This window comes from Triticum aestivum, unplaced genomic scaffold (assembly GCF_018294505.1).
Source record: "Triticum aestivum cultivar Chinese Spring unplaced genomic scaffold, IWGSC CS RefSeq v2.1 scaffold111036, whole genome shotgun sequence".
Classification (NCBI taxonomy): Eukaryota; Viridiplantae; Streptophyta; class Magnoliopsida; order Poales; family Poaceae; genus Triticum; species Triticum aestivum.
This window is the reverse complement of record NW_025226525.1, coordinates 1-21,217: the sequence shown is the minus strand read 5'-3', so window position 1 is coordinate 21,217 and position 21,217 is coordinate 1. Positions and strand designations below refer to the sequence as shown.

Below are 21,217 nucleotides of genomic sequence, written 5' to 3'. Positions count from 1 at the left end.
ACATCAGCAAGTGTGGCCCGCCCGAAGCCCATCTGGCCCCAGATCAGGTGCCCAAGCCGCCACCGCTGGACACGTCGCCGAACGCCGCCGCCGCCCCGCACCACTGCCGTAGATCCGGCCATCGCGGACCACCGCCGTCCTAACCGAATCGTTAGCCGAGGAGAAACGCCGCCGCCGTCGCTGCGGCACACATGCTTTGACTGCGACGCCCTGGCAGCGGCGGCGGGGGAGAGGGGATGCGCTGGAGTGAACGGGAGACGGCCGGCGGGGGGCGCTTCGGTGCGGGGCCGCGATGCCGCACGGAAGCGAGGTAGGGTTAGGAGCGGGGGCGTCTACAAGAAAGTGTTGACTCGACGCACACGAGGCACACCTGAAGTCAATAGACACAAAAATCTGAAGAAGAAAGAATCGGAGAGGCGCTGTAAAGTGTAAATAACATCTCTCATGCATGGTAAACAGTAAAGTGAATCAGCTTTTGCATCGGCCATGGCAGCCGGATGCAGCCACACCGCAACCGTCTCCTGTAAAACTTTCCGCACAGGCACAGTTGCAAAGCAGGCAGGCAGGTCCCGCTCAGAGGCTTCCCCCCTCTCCCATCCTTGCCCCCTCTCTCTCCCTCTCGCTCCGAGCGAGAGGTCTGTGTCACTGTCGCCGCCGCTCGCTCTGTGTCACTAGCCCTTCTTCCCTCCGGAGCTCTCTCCTCTTGCTCCGACCCAACAACAGGTAGGGGTTAACTTGTGTTTCTATCTGAATCCTTATTTCCCTCTTCTTACTTGTGCACGTGCCTGCTTGCTTCTTGGCTCCGCCAATGCCCGATGTTGCTTCTTGTTCTTGAGAACCTCAGACAAATGCAGAGTTTTCCTGGCACAATACCTGAGAGGCGCTGTTTACATAAAGTATTTTCTCCCCCCTGTTTTTTGCATTGCTACTCTATTTGTTGGTTTCTCTTTGCCCAAGGCTCATGTCCTCCCCCCACCCCTGAATTTCCTGATGTCTTGCTGTTCTTTCTCGAGTTCCAATGACAATATCTTTTTTCAAAAAAGGAAAAAAGATTTGACTTCTTCCCGTATTTTTTCACATGACGATTTTTTTCGTCCTCGTTAATTAATAGCCTACTCGGCTAACCCTAGCATTCCGTGTTTGCAGGTGAGAACAGTTTGCGCTAGTAGGGTTTCGCCGTTCCGTTTCTAAGGGAAACAAGTTGGAGCTCAAGACGCCGCAAAGCCCAAGATGTTCGGTTTCTCTCGTCGCCGGATGAAGCTGGGAAGGTCAAATTTTGGTTCCCTTCTATCAGGATCCGCTCATAAATCTAAGCTCCCCTCTTCTTTGCTGCCAGTTTTTTTCTTCTTCTTTCTCTCTTAACTAGTACTACTACTGGTTTCTTTATATATTTTTTTAGGTAATAATGGGCTGTTTTTTTTACTGATATCTATTGTCATAGATATCCTTTTAGGAGAGATCTTAGTTAGATTTGCTGATTCTATGGTTAGTCGCCTGAGCATTTAGACGATTTTCAGGAAGAACTAATATATCCTTTTTGTGTGATTTTTTTTCCTGAAAAGTGAAAAGGGGAGTACCCTGGCCTCTGCCTCTGCATCATATGATGCACACAGGACACTACCTTTTAATAAATGTGAATCAAGTTCAAGTCACCGAGTACTCAGACATACATTTTCGTGTGATCTTTGGTCAAGTGATTTTAGTTTCTGTGAGCTGTAGACATCTGGGTTCGTTCTTGTAACCTAGCCTTGCTTGACCATCTTAGCCTTCCTCTTAATTTATAAGATTCTTGTTTCTCAAGAGAGAAGGTTGAAATGTGATGAAACGGAACCATTTACTCCCCAGCTCCATTTTCCTAGTTTGATGCTTCTTTGTACTCTTCGCTCTCACATTTTCCATGGTCTTGTGATTTCTACAGGTTGAAGGGTCATCTGCATGATCCTTTCCATGGCCCTCGGAGTCCTGCCCATCCCACCAAGCGGTCCAGTCACCTCACTGTGAGTGTGAGCTATTCTTGTTCACTTACTTCACTTGTTGTTTCTGACTCACCTGTATTTCGATTGTGTTTAAATGGCTATTTGTTCAGGGAGAAGAACCAGTGGTTACGTCAGTGAGTGGCCGTCCTGACGACCTTGCTTGGTGTTGCTCCTCTGATACTTTTGACCTCAATGGCCGTGCATTTGAAAGCTCAGAGAACTGGGCAGTATTGTCAACGGACGGGGATAAACCGAGTCCTCGTTTTGATGTAATTAACCATCTTATTGATGTTTTGAAGTGTATAGGAAGTTGTGATGTTTTCATCATTATCGGTTTCGTTACTGAAGCCTTTATAACACATTCATCTGGTTACCATTTCAAACAGCATGCAGCAGCCATGGTAGGGAGCAAAATGATTGTCTTCGGTGGAGATTCCGGTAATCATTTGCTGGATGATACAAAGGTATTGATGTTGTTTTTCTAGACGAGCCTATCTGTCATGGCCTTATGTCAGTTTTGAGCTAACTTCGTGATATCATCTTTATATACACTTCAGATATTAAGCTTAGACAAGCTTACATGGGATTCTGTGGCTTCTAAGGTTCGTGTATCACCAGGTGGACATCGTGTGCAGTTTCGACCATGCAAAGGACATTGCCTGGTATACTTCTTGGGGCTCATTGTTCTTTCACTACTCTGGTCTTTTTCTTCAATTTCTCATATGATATCCTTACACTAGTAGTGCATTTCAGGGTTGTCAGTTTTTTTTTTTGGAAAAGGAGGAATACCTCCGGCCTCTGCATCAGTCGATGCATGCAGCCATATTATTAGAAATCGAAACAAAGTCTTAACATCCAAGTAAGCTTAAAATCCGAGCAAAGAAGGAGAAAATAAGTATGTAAAGCGCCACATCTGGCAATAAAGCGCCACATCCAGCGATAAAGAACAGACTACGATGCCTACACACCTAGCCTATTATTAACTCGCCATCCAAATCGGCTGAAGATAGCCCGTGCTACCGTCTCCCAGCGGTTGCACCCAATAACCATAGGCTCCCTGTAGTCCGCATGAGTGAGTAACGACCACATACGGATCCAGGCCGTAGCTCCGTAAATAACCTGCAAAAAATTGGTGAATGGTGTACATTAAAAATCATATCATTTCTAGTGTTCCATATAGCCCATAATAAAGCACATATCCCTGTCCGAATATGTTTAGCCATGTGTATGTCTACTCCATTAAGCCACGTCCCAAATAACGTGTTTATGCTCATTGGAGGTTGGATGTTAAAAGCTATATGAATAGATCGCCATAACAATTTTGCAAGTGGACACTCTAGAAAGAGGTGTTTAATCGTTTCGTTTTGATCACAAAAACAGCACCTGGGGTTACCAACCCAATTCCTTTTCATCAAATTATCTTTGGTCAATATGACTTCTTTGTGGACGAACCACATAAAGATCTTGATGCGGAGTGGAACTTTAATCTTCCATATGTGCAAAGACCTTGATAATGGCCCGGCGTCAATTAAGTCCAAATACATGGATTTCACAGAGAATAATCCATTTGTGGTTAACTTCCAACTAATTGTATCCGCCTGGTTTGAAAGTTGAACATCCATCAACCTACGGACCGGGTGTAACCAAGCATTCCAACGTTCCCCTACAAGAGATCTCCTAAATTGGATGTTAAGTGGTACTGAATTTAATACTGTGGCGACATAATCCTCCTTACGTTGCATAATATTATATAGAGAAGGGTATTGTAAAGCCAGAGGCATCTCCCCTAGCCATGTGTCCTCCCAGAATCTAGTAGAGGTACCACTACCAATTAGGAACTTCACACGCTGGAAGAAAGTTACTTTTGTCTTCATTAACCCTTTCCAAAACGGTGAGTCTGTTGTCCTTGCATTCACCTGGGCCAAAGTCTTATTATTTAAGTATTTATTCCGCAAGATTTGTATCCACATGCCTTCGGTTTCCATAGATAGTCTGTATAGCCATTTGCTAAGCAAGCATCTATTCTTTACCTCTAAATTCTCGATCCCTAACCCACCCTGATCTTTTGGTCTACACATGATATCCCATCTAGCCAGTCTGTATTTCTTCTTGGCCTCATCGCTTTGCCAGAAGAATCGAGATCTGTATAAGTCTAATCTTTTCCGTACCCCCACCGGTACTTCAAAGAAAGATAGGAGGAACATCGACAAACTCGTCAAAACTGAGTTAATCAACACCAGCCGTCCTCCGTAAGACATTAGCTTGCCCTTCCAGCAGCTTAATCTTTTTTCAAATCTATCTTCTATACATTTCCATTCTTTGTTCGATAACCGTCTATGATGAATTGGGATCCCGACATAGCTAAAAGGTAAGGATCCCATTTCACAACCAAACAAGTTTCTGTAATTGTCTTGTTCTTCTTTAGCTCTCTCAAAACAGAACAATTTGCTTTTATTGAAGTTGATTTTTAGCCCAGACATTTGTTCAAAAAGGCATAGAATAAGCTTCATATTCCTATCTTTTGCAAGATCATGTTCCATGAAAATAACAGTATCATCCGCGTATTGTAGGATGGAAACACCCCCTCTACAAGATGGGGAACGAGACCTCCTACTTGGCCACTCTCTTTAGCCCGACTAATGAGTACTGCCAACATATCCGCTACAATGTTGAACAGCACAGGAGACATGGAATCTCCCTGACGTAACCCCTTACGTGTTTGGAAATAAGACCTGTATCATCATTGACTTTTATCCCGACACTGCCTTTCTGTATGAATGAATCCACCTGAGACCTCCAGGCTTCGTTGAACCCCTTCATACGTAAGGCTTGTTGAAGGAAGGGCCATTTGACCTTATCATATGCCTTTTCAAAATCCACTTTAAAGACAACCCCATCTAGTTTCTTTGAATGGATTTCGTGCAATGTTTCATGTAGAACTACCACCCCTTCTAGGATTTGTCGTCCTGGCATGAACGCAGTTTGAGTTGGTTGCATGACTGAATGGGCTATCTATGTCAACCTATTCGTGCCAACCTTTGTAAAGATCTTAAAGCTTATATTGAGAAGACATATCGGTCTAAACTGCTCAATGCGAACCGCTTCCACCTTCTTTGGCAACAACGTTATCGTTCCAAAATTGAGGTGAAATAAATTTAAGTGGCCTTCGAACAAATAATGGAACATAGGCATAAGATCATTCTTTATGATATGCCAGCATTTTTGATAAAATTCCGCCGGGAACCCATCTGGCCCGGGCACTTTATTATGCTTCATTTGTGTTATAGCATCGAACACCTCTTTCTCAGTGAAAGGGGCAGACAACACCTCATTCTCTTCTAAGTTGAGTTGTGGTATGTCCCCTATCACAGTCTCATCAAGAGAAACGAAATTTTCTTCAGGTGCTCCAAAAAGTTTCTTATAATATTCGGAAATGTATAGTTTTAGGTTCTCGTGTCCTACAATTGTACCCTCATCTTGTTCTAGCTGTATTATCCTTTTCTTTCTATGTTTCCCATTAACAATCATGTGGAAGAATTGTGTATTATCATCTCCTTGGACGATCTTAGAAACCTTTGCTCCAAGTGCCCATTTCATCTCCTCCTCTCTCATAAGGGCTTGCAACTCTTCTCAGCCTCATTCTTAATATCTCTCTCAGAAGTATGGATTCCGCTTTCACATCAAGTTCATTGATAATCCGTGTCAATCTTTCCTTTTCCACTTTATAAATACCACTTTGATGTTTGGCCCAGCCTCTCAAAAACTGGCGCAGGTGTCTAATTTTGTTTTGCCATCTCTCCACATTAGAAGACCCTCCCATGTCTTTGGCCCATTCAGCCGCAATGAGCTCGATGAAGCCCTCCCTCTCAAACCATCCTAATTCGAAAGAGAAAGTATTTTTGTTTCCCACATGGGTCGCTTCCCCGGAATCAACCAGTAGTGGGGTATGATCAGAGATGGCCCTCTGTAGGGCCTGAACCGTAACTAGCGGAAATTTTTGTCCCCACTCAACACTAGTGAGAACCCTGTCCAATTTCTCATAAGTAGGAATTGGCAAAGAATTGGCCCACGTGAATTGCCTACTAGTGAGGTCAATCTCCCTTAGATCGAGACTTTCAATTATCATATTAAACATGAATGACCATCTTCCATCAAAGTTGTCATTATTTTTCTCCTCTTGTCTTCTAATGATATTGAAATCTCCCCCCACCAGAATTGGCAACCTTTCATCCCCACAAATTCTCACCAGATCTGCGAGGAATTCCGGTTTAAGCTCTGATTGTGCCGCACCGTATACGGCCACCAAAGCACATCGGAAGCTGTCAATTTTCGACCTTACACGAAATTTGACAGCAAAATCACCGTGAACCACATCCAGCACCTCTAAAGTTTCGCATTTCACCCCAAGTAGTATCCCTCCGGATCTCCCTCTTGGAGGTAAACAATGCCAATCAAAATCAACCCCCCTGAAACGGTGTTGAGAAACTGGGAGGTGAAATTGTCGCTACCCGTCTCCAATAAAGCCATAAAATCTAATTTTTGTTCTACTGATGTATCACTAAGGAATCTCCTTTTAGCCAAGTCCGCTAGACCTTTGCTATTCCAGAATATCCCTTTCATATTTCATCCTGGAATTTTTTCTTTTGTTTCACTCTTGCACTCCAACGCACCGCCGATGTAGGATAAACCTTCCTCTTCCAGGTTTTTCTTGGTTTATCCTTCATCTCCTGAATAGGTTGAGCATCGGTGTCAGGAGTGGCCTCTGGCTGCAAAGGGGCCACATACCCCTCTGGAACCATATCCTCCTCCTCCGCCTCTAAGCCCTCTGTGGGGACCAAATCCTTATAGAGACTCTGAAGCACAGTTACTCCAAGATCATTGATTTCTGCTTCATTCATGGGTTTTACTGCTGCTAGATGTCGTATTAAATCCACAACTCTATCCGTCTCTAAATCTAGTAGATCATTAATTGATTTTGCGGTTTCTTTGTCATTACTACCAAGAGAGATCCCTAGTTGTTGGCTTTATCAATAATATCATGCTCAGAAAAGTGCAGAATTGAACAACTTGTATTAACTGACATACCTGTCTGAACTTCGATGTCTCGAAGCTTGGCGGCCCTCATGGCTCGCCCCATCTGTATGTCATCCGCGTCCGGCTGACCCTGGATCCGGTGACTGAACCGTCTGTCACCAGACATAGGGTCCGGAATACCTCCAAAAGCGATGACATCCTCCCGAGCGACTCTAGTCGGGCTGTGGCCGCCTGCCGTATGCCCGACTAAGTCAGAAGCGATGGGAGACACCGGCCTCCCAGACTGCTCCACCGCGGTACCAATAACCGCGACGCCCGAAGTACGGATCCCTGCCGATCTGCTATTAACACCGCCCGATCTGGTCACCACCTGTGTCGAACTGATCGAATGTGACGCCAGAAAGCGAGATGGATGGCTAGAACCCTCCACTGTAGGAGGTGGGGAGATCGCCGTCGGTCGACCCTCCACTGCCACCGCCGGTATAGACACCTTCGTCACCACGGGGGTGGTTGGGCGGCGATGCGGCGTCAGCTGCGGTGAAACCTCATCCACCATCTGTCGGTGCTCCTCCACCACCACCTGTGCTGGAAGATCATCATCAGAGTCCTCTATCTTCACGCCGTCACCCCAAAGACGGCTCGGTGCGGAGACCGCCCGAAACGAACCAAACCGGAGAGATGCCGCCGGAGTGGTTGGGGGCGCCGGCCCCTTGTCAGTCTTCGACTCAGTCGGCTGTGTGGGTTTCATGGCTGGTTTGTCCTGTCCACTGTGATCGCCGGGATTGCCTTCCATCCCTGGTCGCCACCACCATCACCACTACCATCTCCACCATCAGTCATATCAACATCAGTAATCCCAGAATTATTATTTGCCTGCTGAACCTCAACCACATCATAAGACATCCCATCATAAGTCCACGGCACGAAGTCTGGAATATAATCCGCATTCACAACACCAACAAGTAGCCTCGCCTCTCCATGTAGGCGTGTGAATGGCATGTCCACCTTCTCTGTTTTACTAACAGAGAGCCAAGACTCGCAACAATAAGATAGTCATTAAGAAGAGTCTCTGGAACTCCTGAGAGTCTGACCCAAACCTTTTCTAGCGGTATCCCCATCGGTTCAGGTTTTTTGCACTCATCAAACTCAAGAATGCACTTACTCCCGGGCACCTTACTGAGTCCACACTTCAGCAGGTGGTGAAGGTCCTCCCTCCTAGGGAACTCCACTCTGTAAACCTGATCCTCCAACCAGACGAGAGACCAGTGAAAAGACTAACCGCCTGAGCTGCTGACACACCTGTTCCTCAGTCAATGTCCCCTGAGTAACCCTGACCAGACCAAACTTCGAACTGTCCACCGCAGGAGTCGCTGAAATCGTGCGTGGAGTCTCAAAGAACATAAGCTTGGTATTACAGACACCGTAAATATTCACCACAGGTATAGGCACCAAAAGCAACGGAAAGTAGCCAGATGAGTGTCCCGACTTCAGACATATATCACAAAGCACCGCCGTGCAGTCAATCACAAAGTGGCCTGGCACACCACAACGATAACAAGTCATGTTTTCTTTCTTACGTGCCGCTTTGTTAGAACGCACCGCATCCGCTTTATCGCTTCCCTTGTCACTGTGGCCATCTTTGTCATCTGAAGGTGTGGAAGTTGGAATGATGACCCCAGCCAGAGCCTTAACCGCCGCCGCCTCCACCTCTGGCAGCGCTGCAGAAGAGGAAGTGGCGGTATCTGCCACTTTGGTCGCCCCGCTGACGGTCCCCTTCGGCTGGAGAACCGGTTTGGGGGCTGCCTTCGGAACAAACGGACGGCGCGGAGGAGGGTTACGACCACCCCCACCTCGACGATCTCTCTGACGGTAATGGGGGCCCGTGGCGCCCTCAACAAACTCGCCGGGTGGAGGGTTAAAGTTCCGCTGCCATTGGTTCCCGGCAAATCCGCGACCTCCGCCATTATTCCACTGGTTCCAACCGCGACCATCATATCCTCCATTGTATCCGTGACCAGCACCGTAGCCGCCGCAACCACCATTGAAACCGCCACGACCCATGCCATGACCAGCACGCCCACCAGCAAGTCTTGTGCGCCCCGCGGCATTGGCTTGACCGCCATCGGCGGACCCCCTGCCCGGGCCGTCCCCGACCTGCTGCCTCGGCGGCTCCTGCTGCCCACGCAGCGGCGGCTCAGCTCCATCACCCCGGCCGGCCATCAGCGGCGTCGATGGCTGAGTCACGGCCGGCACTCGACGCGCCCGTCCGCTCCTGGTAGGGAAACCACATGTGGTGCGCTGCCTAGCCCTAGCTGCCGCCGCACCATGCACGTACGAAATTGGAGTATCGATCGATCTGGGCGAAACCGGCTTCTGCTGTCGATACTCGACAGGATTCGGGCTCCCACACGACGCGATAGACTGGGCCGTATACCCAGTTACGCTTGACCCGCCCGTCTCGTGAAACTCCTGAGGCTGGGCCAAATACCCAGCTCTCAAACTGGGCTGAATCACTTCTGGCCCGTCATGGCCTAGAAGGGAATTCAAACGCCCGATCCTGGCCGCCCGGATCAGCGCAGCCGGATCGGCGACCGCCGGCGGCGGCGGCTCCACCACCCGTCGCCCCTTCTTTCCTCGTCGTTGCACCTTCGTCCAAGACCCGATGAAATCACCAAGTGTCAAGGATGGGAGACTAACCTTCCGAAGAGGCCCTTTCCATGGCCGAACCGCCGACGATGTACGACCCGCCGGAGGACCTCCATGTTGTCTGCGGCTCCTAACCCATTCCATGCCTTGTCGCTCACTGGAATGATCCCGTCGATGCAGTCCGCCATCTCCTGCTCGGAATATCCCGCCCGGAGAGATTCACAAACCAAGGAATCCTTAGCAATGTGGTTAAATATTAGTAGGCGGGGGTGGGTACGACGGACTTGACAAAGTGACGCGACGATGTTTTTTAAATAGGTTCAGTCGCCTCGTGGGAGGGCTACCTACGTCCTATGGAAGGGTCGTCGATAGTGGTGCCTGACACATGGAACACTTAGTGTGGCTCGACTAGTCCGGGCCTTTGAAGGTCCCTTGGACTCCAAATCTCGACCTTCCTAACTCTCCTGAGAGATCTAGTAGGGGAGAGTGACCCTCCTTTTGAGTTTATTCATGTGGGAGTGAGTGATTTACATGCCCATGGGGGGCCTTATATAGCCTAGGGGTCCTTGACAAAGGGTACCCTTGAAGTGAGGAGTTAGGAGAAGTACGAAATTTTCCGTTATTTGGCCCATGTACCTCTAGTTGGGCTAGGAGGTAGGTTGTGGCCGATTAAGGGAGAAGCCCTACGCTATTCGTGGGCTTCCTTGCTTGGACTTCTTCCTTTGACTTGTTGACCACGAAGCCTTGCTTGGACTTATTCTTTGTTCCTTTGCCTTCAACTTTGACTCATTCTTTTATGTGGTCTTCTTCCTTTGACTTGTTGACCATGAAAGCTTGGCTTGGACTTTCATTGACTAGGGTGTCTTGCTTGAACCCATGGGGGATGGTTTGGACTATTGTTGACTTCTTTGACTGGTGTTGACTGTCCTTGACTTTTGTTGTCTATCTATGTGGTGGGCCATGTAGGATAGGGGTGGGACCTCAAGTAGAGCCGAAGTCATTTACTACAACAATGATTAGCGCTTCTCGTTTCTCATTTTGTTTTCAATTGCAACTCTCCAGCCCTTAATACCACATTGCATGCATATAATGCCTGCTTGCCCAATTGGTAGCATTTAGGGGTTAACACTACACCTCTAGGTGAAATGAGTACAAAAGCCCAAAGTGAGGTGCTACACATGCATGCCCAGAGTTCCAGAGGTGGGTTGCACTTTGAGTGAAGTTTGTTACATTCGTCATGGTTTTCTTTTGAATCTTAGGTTCCATGGGGCAAGACTGTCATTCTTGTCGGAGGGAAAAGCGAGCCATCTTCTGACCGGATATCAGGTTTGACTGTCCTACTTAATTCTGAAAATCCCATGTATTTCTTTTAGTTATTTGATTTAATGTTAAACTTTCAGCAGAAATAATTTGGACTTCATCATTTATTTTACTGCAGTATGGACATTCAATACGGAAACCGAGATCTGGTCGCATATGGAAGCGAAGGGCGACATTCCGGTACATATTCGAACATTGATTTATACAATGCTCAAATGTTCATTGCAAAATGAGAGAAGCTTTTTCCTCAATTGATAATTTCAGGTGGCTCGAAGTGGTCATACAGTGACTAGAGCAGGCCCTGTTTTAATTCTTTTTGGGGGCGAGGATACCAAAGGGAAGAAACTACATGACCTTCATATGTTTGATCTGAAGTCCTTAACATGGCTTCCTTTGAACTATAAGTGAGTCATTCTTTTCTAAAACTAAGAAGTGTTATGTCATTAAACAAATGAAACAAACAAGAAGCCAAGTAAGAATGTTTTTTCAGTTACACTTGGTTTGTCCCTAGTTATTTGCAGAACCAATACATAAAGTTTAATTAACACTCAATGCATAGAACCTTCTTGATGCTTCTCTTGATTTGATGCGCTATTTTCTGCTACTAAGCCAAGTTCATATTTTAGAGGTGCTGGACCTTCTCCAAGATCCAATCATGTTGCTGCACTTTACGATGACAGAATTCTTTTGATTTTTGGAGGCGAATCAAAATCCAAGACCTTGAATGATGTCCATGCTCTAGATTTTGAAACAGTATGTTCGATCAGGTTTCTGCAATTATTTTTTCTTGTTGATCTCCTACTGAAAGAATCATTCTTCTTGTTAGATGTTATGGTCAAGAATGAGAACACATGGTCATCATCCATCACCTCGGGCAGGTTGCTGTGGAGCTCTCTGTGGGACGAAATGGTATATAGCAGGGGGTGGAAGCAAGAAAAGGCGTAAGTTTGTAATGTGATGCTCTCATTCATACAATTGTATATAATATGCCATATGAGTGGTTCAGTTTCATTTCTAACCCTTAATCAGAAGTGTGTTCATTTCTTAGAAGAGTTGCTTCATGTGAACCATGGCTTCTGGTAATTTTCTAACAAGTCTTCTCGGTCTCTATCAGGTCATCCGGAAACTTGGGTCTTTGATGTCCTAGAATCCAAGTGGTCTGTTTGTGTAGCACCTCCTAGTTCCTCCATCACTACCAAGAAAGTAAGTGCAAGTCATCCTTGATGGATTCCAAGTGATCTTGGAAGGCATATATTGTATCATATTGAACCTTCCTAAAATGTAGAGAATGCAAAGTTTAGGATTGTATAAAGTTGTACTCTCCTATGTAATCCTATTGTACCATATTTTTTTTGAAACGGAGGCACTTTTTTTGCCTCGTCCATTAATTAAGGAGTTGACAAGGTTTTGGCTAGAAGACTAGAGTCGAATACGCCCCCCTTACTAGAAAAATAAAGATCATTGTAGTTGTTTCCTATGTAATCCATGCTGAAGTAGAGCAGAAACAACACTCTCCAAAAGCAAATCCTATCCTGTTATTCCAGTGCTGCCATTTTTCTAGTTGCTGAACAATTGAAGATACAACTCGTGCAGGGTTTCAGCATGGTTCCTTTGTACTACAGGGATAAGATTGTTCTTGTTTCGTTTGGAGGAAACAAAAAGGAGCCATCTGACAAGGTGAAAAACTAACCTTTTTAAGTAAAAGAATAGCCGGTTTTAGTATCAGGAGTTTTGGACTTCATTTTCTTGTTCTTTCGTTGCAAGGGGATTTTCTGATATTTGCTTCAAAATGTAGTACTGTTTTTTTATTTCATATTTTGCTTAGAAAACACTTGGAACTGTTTCTTGATCAAGCTACTATTCCTGAATTCAGATTATTTTGTGTTTTCGAAGGTTGAAGTACTAGTGGTGCTGCAAAATGAACATTGTTTCAGTTGGCGGTCTGCCCCTGATGCAGAACCCTTAATGTATGAGGACTCTTCTCCTAGCTCAAAGGAACTCGCCGATCACCTCAACAACTGTGATCCTTTGTACTCTAACTCTGTAGCAAGGCATAGTCTCGCGACAACAGTGGAAAGCTCATCTGGGAGGAAATCGCTCCCTGATTCACTCCTACATAACTCGAAGGTGGGCGGCTCATCACTCCGCAGGCAGTTCCGTCAGGAGGAGGAATGCAGCCTGGCCCAAAAACTGCAGAAGCCAATCGACGATGACAAGTACAAGGATGTTGACGGTTGTTCTGAGCTACCATCCTTCTCAAACCAAAAGCAGCGGAGTGACACATATCATTCTCCAGATGCGGATGCTAAAACGAAGAGGGTGGGCAGAAGTTCGTCTGACATTAACCATCAGCATGATACAAAAATCGCAAACTTGGTCAGGAGAAACATGGCGTTGGAAGAGCAACTTTCAGCTGCAATGGCGAGCAAAGACGAAGCAGAAAAGAACTTATCTCTGGTCATTGACACAAAGGAAGAGGTAGAGAAGAGGCTAGCTGAGAGAGACAGGGAGGTTGTGGCGCTGAAGGAGAAAGTGGGAGGATTAGAACAGGCACACGAAGATTCAAACAACGCCTCAAACACTGTCCATGCTGATAACGTGCGGCTCGAGCGTGAAGTGGCGTTCTTGAAGGCAGTCACGGATGAAACTCAGAAGGCAAAAAAAAAATAAAAATCCCTGTGATCTCTCATTGTACCAGTGTTTATGCAGTTGTACTGACTATTTTACCCCCTAAACAGGAGTTGCACTCGACCCGCGGAGTTCTAGCAGGAGAGCGCGCGAGGGCATTCCAGCTCCAGGTATAATGGCAATGTTGAACGATCAGGTTCTTTCCTGATTGGTAGATACAGAGGGACTGCCAATAGCAGTTCCCATTTTTTCATGATTTGCCATGCTGATATCCAGTTTTACTTACATTTGCATCTGTGATATTTGCTTTGCCAGGTTGAAGTGTTCCATCTGAAGCAAAGGCTGCAATCAATGGATGGATGGTCACCTACACAAAGAAAACCTCAGAATCTCTAGGTTCCAGAGGTCAAATCTCAAATGTGGATGACGATGCGAATACCTTGCATCCTAATGTAAACTATGCAGGTTCTTTGTTACCATGCCTATTTTTCCGTCAAAACATCAGGGGCGTGTTTGGTTGGTTACCATGCTTCGCCACACCTGGGTTGTGTGAATTCGCATCTTTTGTGGCGACCAAACTGGGCAAAGTGCGGTAATGAACCAAACATGCCTCAGGTATCCATATGTTCTGATCCATCGTAGGGAGGATTGTGTGCTACGAGTAGATACTAAGGTTGTGAGATGTGGATTGATTTGCAACTGTCTGATCTAATAATGTGCATATCCTTGTTTCTGAAACTTCTCTTGAGAGAGCGTGAAACTCTCTTTTCAGTTTAAACTAGTAATTTGCCCGTGTGTTCGACGGTAAAAATAATGTTTATGACCTACGTAGTGCAAGTTTGTGGCGACCTGGTCCCGGATAAGGAACGTGAATCTCTATTTTCTGTTCTAGTCCCTCGATCAATGGCTGTCGTGCACAATTCATGATCAAATACCAAGATACTCCCTCCGTTTCAAAATAGATGACTCAACTTTATACTAACTTTAGTATAAAATTGAGTCATCTATTTTAGAACGGAGGGAGTACATCATATGTCACAATATTGCATTGCAGTCATAGTATTACATCATAGATTCAATCTCTTTAGAATAGATACCAGTCTAGCTCAAGGCTAGCTTATATAATCATGCAACGGAATTACAATATTATCTTGTGGCATTCATTTCACAGCTAAAAGTTGAGTATAACATCATAACCCTACTTCGTATCTCTCCTTCGATACGGACAATCCTGCAACATGAGCATCAAGATACCTTTACAGCCATAAGGGTCAATACATCGAATGGCAAATTTCACTTGAATGAAATATAAGCAAATCAAAATTATGTTCTTGGGACAAGTGGTGGCTGGTTTCATTTGCAGAAAGCAGTAATAGTTGTACCCTACCAAGGTGGATCTACTTTTCACATAGGATTCCTGGAACGGGGTAAAGCAGTAATAGCACTAATGTTGTGTACTATCTAAGGTGGATCTAAAGAGGTAAGAGCATTTCCAGCCGTTGGCCCCAGGCGGCTCGAAAAATCACCGCCCAGGGGTGAACCGACGCTAAAAATCGGCCTGGGGCGATCTGGTTTCCAGCCGACTACGCCAGGATCGGCCCCAGGCGGCTGTTTTTAAAATTTTTGAACCTAAAATTCTGCGAACTGGACAAATATTGGACGAAACATTTTATATTATTCCGGCGAATTGAAATAGTTTCTTTTACATAAATAAAGTACTTAAAAACAAAATAGGGCCGCGACTATAGGCCGAAAAACGCGGCGAGGTCGCCAAGGTCGCCGTCGTCGTCCTCGTCCTTCTTCTCCTCCTTGACATGGACGCCACTGCTGGACCCCTGCCAGGGGTCGCCCAGGCGAACGGCGAAGGCGGCGTGTCATCACTGCTGTCGTCGTCGAGGATGACGACGCCTCCTTCATCGCGGCCACGGCGGCGAGTGGAGTACTGCTCCAAGGCGCGGCGCTGGCGCTCCAGCTCCGTCCGCGCCCAATCTTCGCGGGCCCACTTCAAGGCCGCCTCGTCGTCGAGGCCTGTCTTGTCGGCGAGCCTTGGCTTCGTGTTCACGACGGCGAGGCCCGACTCCGTCTTCGGCCTGACGAAGCTGGGAGGGGCCGAGGAGGAGGAGGCGCGCCCACCCTCGTTGATGACGATGCCGGCGCTGCGGGTGCGCCGACTGAGCGGCGTCGCGGTGGTCTCCGCGAGCACGGCCTTGACGCTGAGCAACGCAGATGAGCAGGAGGAGCGGGAGGAGGAAGAGGATGAGCCGGTCCGGCGCGGCATCCATTGGTCGCCGCTCCGGTGGGGGGCCGGCGGTAGGGTACGTCAATGGTGGCTTGTTGCTGTCCTCGAGGTGCTAGAGGACGGCGTGGAGAGTCCAGCCAGGGGCACCCCACCACAGGCGGCGGCCGTCGCTGTTCTTCGACCCCCGCACCGCCGGCGCCCCGTTGGTGGAGGCGAGCTGCTACGCCTGACGGTGCTGAAAGTACGCCGCCCAGGCCTCGTGGTTGTCGGCGGCGTACTGCGGGAGGGCCCGCTGCTCCTCCGTCAGAGACGCCCGCACGCGGGCGACCTCATTGGCGAACTGGTCGGGCGCAAGTCGACGTCGGGCAGCGGGGGGATAGGGACGCCACCGGCGCTGAGCCTCCACCACCCCGGCGCGTGCATGTCTGGCGGCGCCGACACGTTGGCCTTGAATAGGAGGTAAGCCTCCCACTCGTGCAGCGAGCGACGACCGAAGCCATTGGCCGCCGCCCCATCGCCGGGGAACCTCTCGCCCATCGTCGCGGCTTGGAAAGCTGAGAGGGGAGGAACGGGGAGAGAGCTTGACGGCGAGAGATCGGCGGCTGTGGGTGGAGTGCCTCAGGCGAGGGGGGGGGCGCGTTTGTATAGCGGCCGAGGGTGGGCGTCGTGCGTACGCGTGGCGGGAGGTGTGGCATCGCCGCGCCCCGCGCCGCCCGTGAGGAATCATGGAAGGCTGACCGGTGGGCAGCCTTGGCATTGATTCCCCATGGGAAACCGAGGCAATGAGGACGACGAGGCGTGTGGGTTGCTGACTCGGTGGGCCCGCCTTTCTTTCGCGCCAAATTCAATCGCCCCGACGCTCCCGAGCGCCCCCAACACATCAGGTTTGGCCTGGGTCCGCCAGCATCAATTTTAGCCCAACCCGGAAAAAAACAAGCTCTGGAGGGCGCGACTGGGCCGATTTTCGCGCGCTGGCGCTAAAAAACGCATCGGAGGGCTGTTGGGGGCGCGGGTGGAGTTGATCTAATAGTTGGTTGGTGCAGCTGGCTTGGCTCAGTGACAACGGGGGCTACGGCGGCGGAAATCTTCAGGTGAAGACACTCGTCGATTCCAAGCGCTCCTCGCATGCGCAGCTAGGTCAGGCATGCACGTGTGGACCCGACAAACACAAGAGACAAAGTGGGGCGCTCGGGTTCATGCTCACCTTCTCGACGTCGAGCTCGCGGCAACGAGGAGGCTCGACTCTCAACGGAGCTCTGGGGGAAGCGTTGGAGGCGCGAAGGATGTCTGGCGGGTGCGCCTGGATGTGGTGAAGGCGCTAGTGGGGGTGGCTTGCGGAAATTTGGCTGGCGGCGGCTCTGGCAGAAGGCGGACGAGGTGGGTTCACGAAGGCACAAGCTGACGGCGAGGGACCACATAAGTTGGGGCAAAATCGAGATGAGCTCGTGGGGTTCTTATAGGACATGGTCTTGAGCTCGGGTCGTGTGGGGAGTGGCCGGACATGCGATCATGGGCGCGGTAAATGCAGGATCATGGAAGCGAGGTTTTCGGTGGGAGGTCGATGACAAGGCGACGTGGTGCGTCCTGGGGCGCTGGATCTTCATAACACGGATGGTCGACGCGCTCCCGTACCGGTTCGGGCGGGTTAGCAAAGGCTAGCATGCTGAGCCGGCCGGCTAGGCTGGCGCGCTCAACTGTTTTTTTTTCATTTTCCCGTTTTGCTTTTTCGTCTTCATTTTACCATTTGAATGTCAAAATTATTTAAATTCAAACTTTCTCTAAAATCATCTGAGAAAATTAACATAAGGTCAAATCAATATTTAAGGCTTAGGAAAAAAATCCTGCCAAAATTAAATTTAACCCCTTTTAAAATTATTCCCTTTTTATTTTTGAATTGATTCAGAAATTAAAATGATTAAAACCCTTTTGGGACAAATAACAAAGGCACAAAATATTTTGGGGACTAATGAAAAGTAATTTTCAGTCCAAATTAAATATTGTAATTTTCACCCTTTTTGGGATACCAATTTATTTCCCAAAATTATTTAGGGTTCAATTTAATTACCAATTTTTATTTAGGTTTCAAATAAATACCAGAGATTTGTGGAAATCAGTTCCAACCCAAAAAATAAACAAAAGGTCACAACCTTTCTGTGAGCTCAATTTTTTGGTTTTATGAATAATCCCTAAATTACAATTTAGGGTTTTGAATAATTCCAAAGTTTTATTTGAGGCACATTTCGATAAAAAATCAACTCCTAGTCAAAACTAGCTATGCTCCCCTGAAAAAAAAAACCCTAGCTATGCTCACGCAAACTTTGAAAAGTAAGTTTTATTCCCTCTGATTTATTTTTCTACATTCCAAGTTTGGGAATAACTTAGCATGTGACAAAATTGGTTGGTCAAAATTATTGTAGTTTCATACATAGCGTAACACATATCTTCTATCTTCAAATGTATAATGATATGGATTTTACTGCATATCTTCTATCTTCATACACTTTTTTTTGCAGCTTTATAAAACATTATTTAGTTTCAAAAGTATACTGATAGTCCAAAGTAGCACTTGTTATTGCTATTATGGCAGTTCATGCAAGCCTTGGCGTGTCTTTTTATTTGGGTAAATTTGATATATACCACTACAAAGTTTCTAGTTTTGAAACATGCCATTACTATTCTTTGATTCTGAAGCATGGCACTACAAAATTCACAACCTTTGAAAATATACTTGCATACTATTTTCGATGATTAGACAACAATTGACCTTTTGTATTTTGTACATGGACAAGATTACCATTGGGCCAAGTCAATAACCGCTCCATATCCTCTTGTTTCCTCTTACCGGGAGATGGAAAATCCTACTTGCCGCTCGTTGCGGCAAGTTATCGACGCTCCGCACAGGGGAGGTCCGAGCCAGCGACCGAGTGGGCCGGCCCGCTTTAGCGTTACAGCAGACACCGGTTTTGGGACCTTCTATGATGTTTCCAGCCGTTTTTTTTCCGGTTTTGGGAACCTTCTAGAAGGTTTCTGAACCGCCTTTTTCTTTCTCAGTTTCTTTTTCGTTTTTCTTTTTTCTATTTCTCTTCTTTTTCTTTTTTTCTGTTTCTTTTCTGCTTCTTTTTTTCTTTTCAAGTTTATTTTCAAAAAAAAAAAATCCGAATTTCAAATTTTTTTCCCTGTTTTTCAGATTTTGTTCACAAATTCAAAAAGTGTTCCCATTTTACAAAATTTGTTCACAAATTAAAAAAATGTTTCCATTTTACAAAATTTTGTTCACAAATTCAAAAAATGTTTCTGCTTTTAAATTTTTGTTCCGAATTTTTAGAAAATGTTCCTGTTTTTTAAAAAATTGTTCGAATTATTTTTGTTCATTTTTTGAGAAATTTGAAAGTAATGGCATGCATTTCAAAAAATGCCTGTTTTCAAAAATGGTTCACAAATTTCAAAAAATGTTCTTATTTTTCATTTTTTTGTTCGTGTACTAAAAAATGTTCACATTTCAAATTTGTTTGGGATTTTCAAAATTGTTCTCAATTTTATAATTTGTTCTAAAAATTCAAAATTTATTCGTTATTTTAAAAATTGTTCCCATTTCAAAATTTTGTTCGGGAAATCTAAAAATGTTCATGTTTACAAAAATATTCATGATTAGACATTTTATAATAACAAATTTTTGTTCGTAATTTTCATAGGGAGAGAAAATTTTGTTCGTAATTTTGAAAAATGTTCGCGCTTTCAGTTTTTTGTTCATGTTTTTCAGAAAATGTTTCATTTTTGATAAATTCTTCTTGATTTCAGGGAAAAAAATGTCATTTTCATGTTGTTCCTTTATTTTGAATTTATATTTTAGATTCCAAAAAATATTTCAAGTTTAATTTTTCTCTCTCTCTATGAAATATTAAAATGTTTGCACCTAATGTTCATATAAGGCGGACTACCATTTTATATACGAAATCCCAGGAATTATGGTGGCTATTAGCGTTGCTCACTTGCAGTAAGTTATTGTTCGTCCCTGCTACTGTTGTATGTTTCTTTAAGTCTAGCGCTTTGATCTTAACATGAGAAGTTGACTGTTGCAGTGGTTAGCATGGCACGACATGGACCACGAGGTCCCAGGATTGATCTGCAGCTCAAGCGCCCTCTCTTTTTTTGCGTTTTTCATATGGCGGTCGTGCCAATGGAAATGGGCCGGCCCAGGTTAGCGGCGCCTTGTGCGAAACGTCAGCACTTTGCCGCAACTAGCGGCAAATAGGAACCAGGGAACCTCCTATCTGCCGCATTCTGCGGCAGACTGGAGGGGCTTCGCACAGGGGTGCTTTGCCTGGGCTAGCCCACGCAAGAGCAGCCAATGGCGTAAAATACAACATAAAAAAACTGCTCCTGGACGCCAATGGAAATGGGCCGGCCCAGGTTAGCGGTGCCTTGTGCGAAACGTCAGCACTTTGCTGCAACTAGCGGCAAATAGGAACCAGGGAACCTCCTATCTGCCGCATTCTGCGGCAGACTGGAGGGGCTTCGCACAGGGGTGCTTTGCCTGGGCTAGCCCACGCAAGAGCAGCCAATGGCGTAAAATACAACATAAAAAAACTGCTCCGTCCAGGATTCAAACTCGCGTAACCTCGATAATAGACAAACGTGGCCAACCAGTAGAGTTGATCAACACTAGTGTTCTATCTGCAACGCGAAATCCTTTAGAACTAACCATATCAGCAGATCCAAAAGAATTCCTTATTTTTAGAACATTCAAAAGAAAATTCTGAATACTTTTAAAACAAAAAATATGAACAATTTTTTAAAAAAACGAACAAGTATGGCAAAAATTGCCCAATTTTTGGATTTGTAACCAAGTTTCAAAAAGCGTTGTATGAATTTGTGAACAAATTTTGAAAAAATGGAACATTTTTTCAATTCCCATTTTCTTGACAAACACGAACAAATTTAAAGCCGGGAACTTTTTCAATTTATGAACAAATGTTGATAACATGGAACATTTTTTTCAAAACATGAACATTTTGGACAAAAGGAAACATTTTTTGCATCTGTGAGCAAAAATCTGAAACTCTGAACAAATTTTCAAAATGTGACCATGAACGAAAGTTGAAAACAAGAACATTTTTTCAACTTATGAACAAATTTTGAAACCCGAACATTTTTTAAAATATAAAATATAAAGAATACTTTTTGAATTTGTGAACAAAATTCCAAACATGAACATTTTTTGAAAAATGAACATGTTTTCTAATGCACGAACATTTTTCAGATATCACGAATATTCTTTGAACTTCTGAGCAAAAATTAAAAACGAGAACATTTTTTGAACTTCCGAACATTTTTTGAAATTTCAAACAAATTTGAATTTCTAAAAAGGAAAAAA

General features: G+C 45.7%; 1 protein-coding gene across 1 annotated transcript; it reads left to right on the top strand.

Moving 5' to 3' along the window:
* Positions 1-533: 533 nt before the first annotated feature.
* LOC123172611 (acyl-CoA-binding domain-containing protein 6) lies at positions 534-14,335 on the top strand. The gene is made up of 16 exons (XM_044589565.1): positions 534-723; positions 1,147-1,268; positions 1,919-1,997; positions 2,087-2,245; positions 2,363-2,440; positions 2,534-2,638; positions 10,916-10,982; positions 11,095-11,156; positions 11,241-11,380; positions 11,603-11,729; positions 11,803-11,917; positions 12,091-12,179; positions 12,570-12,653; positions 12,870-13,631; positions 13,715-13,774; positions 13,920-14,335. Exons 2-16 carry the CDS (start codon positions 1,231-1,233, stop codon positions 13,998-14,000), a joined length of 2,046 nt encoding a protein of 681 aa, XP_044445500.1. The 5' UTR covers positions 534-723; positions 1,147-1,230; the 3' UTR covers positions 14,001-14,335.
* Positions 14,336-21,217: the final 6,882 nt, after the last annotated feature.